The 7,624-nt window shown below is 45.2% G+C and overlaps 2 protein-coding genes across 2 annotated transcripts; one reads left to right on the top strand and one right to left on the bottom strand.

The window, feature by feature from the left end:
* Positions 1-103: 103 nt before the first annotated feature.
* LOC311104246 (protein YIPF1-like) lies at positions 104-4,684 on the bottom strand. The gene is made up of 9 exons (XM_084146002.1): positions 4,364-4,684; positions 3,941-4,006; positions 3,537-3,685; positions 3,325-3,405; positions 3,060-3,147; positions 2,770-2,886; positions 2,417-2,583; positions 1,972-2,154; positions 104-1,614 (listed from the first exon to the last, which is right to left on the bottom strand). The coding sequence occupies exons 2-9, from the start codon at positions 3,969-3,971 to the stop codon at positions 1,510-1,512; spliced, it is 921 nt and encodes a 306-aa protein (XP_084002128.1). The 5' UTR covers positions 3,972-4,006; positions 4,364-4,684; the 3' UTR covers positions 104-1,509.
* Positions 4,650-7,407, top strand: LOC311104245 (mitochondrial import inner membrane translocase subunit Tim29-like). Its single transcript, XM_084146001.1, has 3 exons — positions 4,650-4,675; positions 4,967-5,168; positions 5,666-7,407. The coding sequence occupies exons 2-3, from the start codon at positions 5,039-5,041 to the stop codon at positions 6,466-6,468; spliced, it is 933 nt and encodes a 310-aa protein (XP_084002127.1). The 5' UTR covers positions 4,650-4,675; positions 4,967-5,038; the 3' UTR covers positions 6,469-7,407.
* The last annotated feature ends 217 nt before the right edge of the window (positions 7,408-7,624 follow it).

Raw genomic sequence — 7,624 nt, 5'->3', positions numbered from 1 at the left:
GCTGGGCTGGAACAAAAGCCTGCACAGACATAGCCCTCCAGGACCGGAGTTGGAGACCCCTGCCCTAGGGCTGTAGTCAACACCAAGAACACGAAGCAATTCAGACTGGAATGACAGTTTATTCACGCAAACCCTGAAGTCTGAACAAAGGGAAAATAAAAGGCAACACAGGAAGGAATAAATAAATACACTGACAAACCCCTTTTCCTTAACTTACAAGTCTATCTACAAAAAGACAAAGTTGTGTGGATACATTACAGACAGCACAGTACTACACGTGTTCCAGGTCATAGGAGTGGTTTGACTTCTAGAACAAGCCTTTTCAGTCTCAGTTAGAGGTTAACAATCTTACCCGCAGAGAGCTGGTTTGGGTGTAGTAGGCCTTGGTTCCAGCCAAGCCGTAACATACCTGTTGATCCAACTCCTCAAAAGGTTTGATTGTAGACTGATTGGTAGAATCGGCAGGTGTGTTTGCTTGGCTGGAACAAAAGCATGCACCTTTGTGGACAAGGTTGGCCACATTCATCCAGCATTTCCCTTCAATAGGTGCATCTCAATATCAGACTGCAGCTGGAGGAGTTTGACAAGTCTAAAAATGATTCCTTTCCTTAATCTGCACTGACAGAACTGAGCTGGTTAGAGCAGATATCTCATGCATCCAGCGTAATGCTTCCTCCTTTCCTATATTTTTTTAGTGCAGATAAAAGGAGAGGAGATAAGTTAGTCTCTGACTAGTGAGACGCACCCAACTTCTCCATGATAAATCTTGATTTATTGAAATATACAAATGCAGAGTTTACAGCGGAATCATCTCTGAAGCATAAGCAAGACATTTCCCCCCCAATGCAATTATTGTAACCCATAATTTGTATACTCGTCAAAATACTCTTATAGGTCTCTATCCTTGTCCCTTCTCTTTGTGATAACATATGTAGTCAATTGCACAGCACTTCATGGGCTGCTGGGCCAGTTAAGTCCATAATGTACTAGAGTAGGGCTCACACACCCAGAACCTCCAACACAACTTTATGGGTACCTTTCTGACCACTGGTTGGTCCTCTGTGTATCCTTCTTATTGGTTAAAGCGTCAGAGTATGTGGGCCCTACTTTGCTACATCCCCTTCTCTGATCTGAAAGGACTGGATAATGTGTGACCCACTATGAGCTTAATAACCGAAACTCTAAACAACATCCACACAGGTGTCGTAAACAAAGATTTCATCCAACAACGTTTCCCTCAACTCATATCGTTCTACTCACACAACAACAACGACAATATAGTTAGTCAATGGCAATATCGCTATCATCATGCGATTAGCTAGCTACTCTTCCAATGCTCACAGAGTGGGTAACAAAAGCAACATGGTGGCAATCCACCTAGCCTAAACCTTTTATCCAGTCCTTTCAGATTCACCAGTGGTCTCAAACATTATGACTATGAGAAGAGGTGATTAAGTGTTGGGACACAACGATGAACTCATTCCTTTATCTCCCTCCGGTTCCTCTTGGTCAGTGGGTCTTGGTGTTCAATATTGCTGCTGTGTGGTTGGGTGTATGGTTGGGTGTAGGAACTGTCGGTGTTACTGTGCGAGTCGCTGTCTGGAAGAAGTACATCTGAAAGATAGCATATAGGAACAGAGAAGAGACGGGTATAAAGGGTTAGAAACAACATGATTTAACAAAGAACTATGAGGTTTATAGCTAGCCATAGACTATGGAGTAGGGTGTAGGAGATGAGACATTTCCTCTGAGGCTCATACAGCTGAGACATAACCATTTAGATTATGGTTCGGGCCTGGTTCAAACATCTTTAAAGTCCATCCTTCCACAGATAAGTGAAATGAGGGCTCTACTTTCTACATTCATGTTGGACCATGACTGCTGCCATGCTTCTTTAAAATATTTGAACAGGGCCTAGGATGATGGGGCTAGGTAACTTTTACCCATAGCACTCTTATAGTGGGCTCTTACCTTGCAGCCAATTGCTAGCAGCGCATGGAGAACGACGATTGTTGCCACGGTGGCGAAAGCAGTCACCTTGGTGTCGTCGCGGACGACGGGCCAGAAGGTGAGCACAAGGACTGACCCGGAGATCACCATGGCGACCAGGATGAGGAGCCATCTGAGCCACTCGAATGGTAAGATCCACAACACCTGAGAGGGAGGTGATTGGTTTGTTACTTGAGAATAAAATGTTCTGCATTAATTGGTTGGTATTGGGTCCCAATCAGATAGAAATATACTATGAAGAACAGGGTCGTATTCACTAGGCACAAAAACAGAAGAAAACAATTAAACCGGGGAGGTAGGTACCATCTGAACTTCATTTTCCATTGCGAAACATTTTGCTTGGGGATGAATGTTTTGCTAGCTGAATATGACCCAGACATTCAGTAGTGTGTGTCTGCTGACTCACCGAGGTGGGAATGTAGATGAAGAGGGAGTAGCCGTAGACACACACTGTCTCCAGGAAGGAGTAACATCTCTGCTGCCTCTCCTCCCTCTGCCTCCAGGTCAGGAAACCCCATACGCCCAGGGGCACCAGCCAGGCATACAGGAAGATCACTACCGCAGCTATCGTCACTGAGGGAGCGAGAAAAAGCAAGCAACATCAACACTGCTATTGCATCTAATATAACATGGTCTTGAAAAAGGCCTCTGTACTGAAACGTAAAGATAATAGTCTCAACAATCTCCTCTTTTTTTATATAGCAAATCTCACATGAAACCACTGAGAAGGAGCCAAGCTGTAACCCCCAGGTACCATACCTCTGTGGAACTGGGTTCTGTAGTGGTACTGAGGGTCCCTCAGGGAGTTGAGGAAGTTGGACAGGTTTCCACTGATGGCCACAGAGAACACCAGCGTCACGCAGATCCAGAAGGGACCTGGACATACGGGGGACCAGGAGGTAAGGTTAGTCTGGGTAGAGGTGGTTCACATCACAATCTAAGATATGCAGAGTTTGGCAAACTGTCTTCCAGTTTGACGACAATAAAAGTTATGATCGTAACATTCTAATGTGCATTCTAACTATCTAGGAACAATTGTTTCCCATTACCGTATAAATCCGGACTCGACCGGAGGGTATGTTTGATGAAGTTCCGTCCTGGTAAAGGCATCACCGACCCCTTGACCCTGTCCAGCACCTGCATGACATGACAGGAAGTCAGTCAATCAATGGAATCTGTACAGCAATTATCTCCATTCTCCACCAATAGAATCACCACTACATTTACGGTTTCTATATGGGAGATGTTAAACCGCAACATACAGGCCAGTCTCATGAGTGCAGATTATACTGTGTTATTTCAAGCATATTGTACCTGCATTGTATCCACATCGAAGAATGACTGGTAGTACTCAAAGGTCCAGAAGCTGCTAGTTTCTTTCTCCCCTCCTAGGAGCTGTAAACAGTAATGACATTCAGTAATCACCATATTGCTTGGTTTTGGGCTGTTTGTGTAGACGTCATTACAAAGGCAAAATTGCAGATGATCAATGCAGCGATATGATTGGACTCCTTCATCATCCTGACCTCTGAACTCTCCTCCCGTCCCTCATCATCGGACATGTCCAGTTTGATGTCCCCTGTGGCACTGGCCGGGGCCGTACTGCTGGAGCCAGACATACTGAGAGTGGAGGCCCCATGGTCTGCTAACAGCAGGTCAGTGGCCTCCTCAAATTCTAGAGGAGGAGAAGACAGAGGAGGTTAGATAGAGGGAGGGACAGAGAGAGAGGAGGAACGGGACAGTGCCAGTGAGAGATGTAGAGAGTGAAGAGGAGGTGAAAGAGAGGATAAACAAGACAGAAAGATAAATAACAGCTAGGGAGGAGAGGAACAGGAGACAGAAAGGAAGGGGATGATGAACATGAAACAGAGACCGCTCTAGGAGAGGATAAACAGAGAGAGGAGGATGGGAGCCACTCCATGAGTCTCACCTTGGAACTTCAGATCATCTGGACTCGCCATGGGAACACTGGAAAGATGACCACCTCACACAAGACCTGGAAGGAGACGAGAAAACGTACTCTTATCTTTTGAGTGTGACGTATGGCCACAATCTGTGTTCCTCTCCCGGAGAGCTGAGCCAGCTAGCTAGCTTTCGCTACATCTGGACAAGATGTTCTCTCTTTGTTGGCTGCCTTCTAAAGCATGTAAGTAACAGCATCATGTGTAGGCATGCGTCATCGAATATGCATGTGCAACTTTTTAATATGACAAATGCCAGATTGTGTTGATCTGTTTGGCAGGCTAGCAGTCTGTGTATATCATGTTTATGCCTATAGTTTACTGTGACTAACTAGCTAGCTAGCTTCAGATCTATTGTCATACGGCCCTCGTGGTCGTGATCCGAGACATACCTGTTTGTCGCAGGGGCTTCTGTTTTATCCGCAATGCGAGCCAGTCAGCTTGCAGTGCTGACACGACCACCTCGCTAGCCTGACAGCTGTCGAGCTATCACTGTTTTCTCGCGTCTTTATATCTCAATATCAACTCACCTAACAACAACAGCACATACTGCGTTGGATGTCTGAAGAAGTTAGCTAGCTAATGCTGTTAATTTCAAATATTGTGCGCTAAATTCCCATTATCACTCCCCTGTTCCACGTCACCTTATGTAAACAACGGATCCTGTGTTGGCTCAAGACGGATCATCATGTTCACGTGACCAGGTATAGCCGGAAGATAATGTGATGGGAAATATATTTATTTTCAGAGTGATTTCTTTGTAATATTGGTGTTATCCGAATGTAAAAAACAACAACATTTGTACTTACATATTTATCAGTTTAGAATGATGTTACAGGCATTTAATGACATTAATTTTAAGCCAGACTGGATATTGGATATTTGTTTCCTTACGGAAAAATAATAATAATATTACAACTTTTCACTGGCATGCAATTTTGGCTCAATAAATTCAAGTTGCGTCTTTTCACATTGGAAATGAATGCATCAAGAAGAACGCTGTGTTTTTCCGGTCCGAGCCAGTCCCAATTTGAACTTCCGGAACGATCCGCTTCTGTCTGACGAACATGGCTGCCTCGTGGGTGCTCAGGAGATGGTGCTCCACCTCTGTAGCAGAAGCAGCAGCAGCAGCAGCAGCAGCAGCAGCAGCACCCGTTAAGGGCACCCGATGGGAGAGGTTGAAAAATAGCAAATTGGGTAAGAAATCCTCTATCTCTTGGTTGCCATGTTAGCCCACCACGCCTTTACGAACCTGCACTAACTCATGATCTTCTTGCTTAGCTAACTGTCTTGCCAAAGTCATTCATAATGTAATCAGATTGTGTGACATTAGCTTCAAACATACTGTATCACGTTGTGGCTTTTACACTAGTTAGATTTGAAAATGTACTTCATACACGTATATGTAAAGGCATTGCTTGCTTTTGATCCTTTACAGTTGCCCCTGCTTGCAATCACAGGGTGGAGGAAGGCACGTGACTGAGATTATTGCTGTGACCTCTCTCTGAGACAACCCCTGTCAGCTTGGAGATGCAATACAATACAGTGTTGGCACACAAAACATAATTGTGTGCATGCATCATTACCATGTCTAGGGATATTGTCTGTTCTGCCTTTGTTTTAGTAAATCACCTATCTTATCTCATGTGAATGCTGTCTGTCTTTATCTCACAATTCTCTCCCCTCTCCATCAGGTGTGTGGTTCAGCGGCATGTCCAGAGACTACAAGGAGGCGGGTCGTGAGATTGTGGTGGGCGCGTGGGAGAGGCCAATCAAAGCTTCCCTCTATCTGGGCCTCCTTGGTGGAGCCGGCGCCTGCATCTACACCAACCCTGACGACGCCTCCTTTGAGACAACCGTCCTGGATATGGCCAATCAGCTCGGGCTCCTGACGCCGTGGATACGCAGTGGGACGTCGGATGGGCACGTGCAGAAGCTGGCGAAGCTTCGTAACGAGGGCAGGTTACGTCACCTCAGCCTGGGCATGGTCTCACTCACCTACTTTGCCGACTACAACCCAGACGCCAGCCTCTACGAGGCCCAGTGCTCCAAACTCTCTGTCCCCTGGAGGGAGCTCCACACGCGGGTACTGGATGTGGGCTTTGCGGGCCGCTGGTGGATCCTGGACCATAAGATGAAGGACTATGATGTGAACGGCGAAGAGTTCAAGCACCTGCCGCCCGCGATGGCCGCCACAGTGCCCCCTGGTGTCCAGGGGGTGGAGAAGAACGAGAGGCTGCACAAAGAGTCATGGATGCCCCTGAAGACGGAGGAAGACGAGGAGAAGGAAAAGGCAGCCACAGAGGAGGAGGGCGGCATTGTAGAACAGATAAAGATGGGCAGTTTAGATCTTGTAGAAAAAGTAAAGATGGGCAGTGGAGATCTTGTAGAAACAATCAAAATAAAGACCGGCATTGTAGCTCAACCACAGGAGCTACCTGACCCAGAACCACAGGAGCTGACACTGACAAAGACTGAGAAGGCGACACAGGAGTAGCAGACACAAGCTCAAGCAAAGGCCTAATGTGTCATGGACCAATGGACTCACACTAGCAGGACAATGATTGGTGGACACAGTATCAGGTCAAGGTCATGATTGGCAGACATAATGAGATGGCTGAACAAGAATCTCTAAATGGATATATTTATTGAATTTTGACAAGATGGTATGAGAGAGGTGTAAAGTGTGTATAAAAGTACCTGCTGCACTGTGTAACGTGTTATATAGCGCCCAAGCCTATTAACACTGTGGACTATAGCCACACATGACATGATGATAAAGGGTCTCCTTTATCAAATATATTACTGTTAACAGTTTACTAATGATACTTATTTGATATATAGTGCTCTATACAGAGATATGATATTTTATGCCATGGTCAGCAACCTGTTACAGACACTACAAACTTCAACTAACTTAAGAGGATTCTCTGGTACTTTTATATTATTTTTAGCCAGTAGTTCTGAAAGTAGTGCTCACGAGACAAAAGTGGTCCCCGAAAATTGCGTACTACGTCACATATGTGCAGATGTGTGCACCATGTCATTGTGCTCTCTCTCTCGCTCTGCTGTGTGTGCATCTTGCTAGCTGTCACTCAAATGGCGAGGGGCTGAAGCTCATTAGCTAGAACTCGAATTGTTAGGACGCTGGCCCACGTGGGAGAAAATGCAGGGAAAATGGCACAGCACAGCTTCCAGAAAAACGATTGCTTTCAAACTAGGGATTTAGTGGCTAATTGAGGTGAAACCGTAATTCTGCTCATAGATAATGCATGTATGAACTACACATTGACACATCCAGCCCAAAGCGGGAGGTTTAAAAAACACTTAGAAGTCGCCAAAGTTCCAGAGCATGTCTTTAACAATATGCCTCCTCTAAATGGTCTGGATTTATCATTTATGAAGTATTGTCAAATTAAAGTACTATTGTAATGAATTTGTGAGTTTTGTGATGATAATTTACTCTGAATGCCTCCCCTTGATTTAATCTTAGGCAGGAAGCAGAGGCACTATCCAGGGAAGAATATACCAAGATATTCAATTTAAGTTGAACTGGTAGCCATTTTTGATTCTTCCAGTCCAGACTGTTTTTCAATACTTTCCTCCTCAGACTATTGTGACCGTAGCGTGGATCGATAATTCTCATTGTGTGA

The sequence above is a fragment of the Coregonus lavaretus genome (assembly GCF_964263955.1).
Source record: "Coregonus lavaretus genome assembly, chromosome: 28".
NCBI classification, from domain to species: domain Eukaryota; kingdom Metazoa; phylum Chordata; class Actinopteri; order Salmoniformes; family Salmonidae; genus Coregonus; species Coregonus lavaretus.
The sequence above is the reverse complement of the archived record's forward strand: the minus strand, read 5'-3'. Positions and strand labels throughout refer to the sequence as shown.

Excerpts from the sequence above, each read along its gene's own strand:
- LOC311104246 (XM_084146002.1), bottom strand. The coding sequence starts at position 3,971 with ATGGCGAGTCCAGATGATCTGAAGTTCCAAG. Across the intron at positions 2,887-3,059 it reads GTCGAGTCCGGATTTATACG|GTCCCTTCTGGATCTGCGTG; the intron begins GTAATGGGAAAC and ends CCGTATGTCCAG. Across the intron at positions 1,615-1,971 it reads TGCTAGCAATTGGCTGCAAG|ATGTACTTCTTCCAGACAGC; the intron begins GTAAGAGCCCAC and ends GCTATCTTTCAG.
- LOC311104245 (XM_084146001.1), top strand. The coding sequence starts at position 5,039 with ATGGCTGCCTCGTGGGTGCTCAGGAGATGGTGCTCCACCTCTGTAGCA. Across the intron at positions 5,169-5,665 it reads GTTGAAAAATAGCAAATTGG|GTGTGTGGTTCAGCGGCATG; the intron begins GTAAGAAATCCT and ends CCTCTCCATCAG.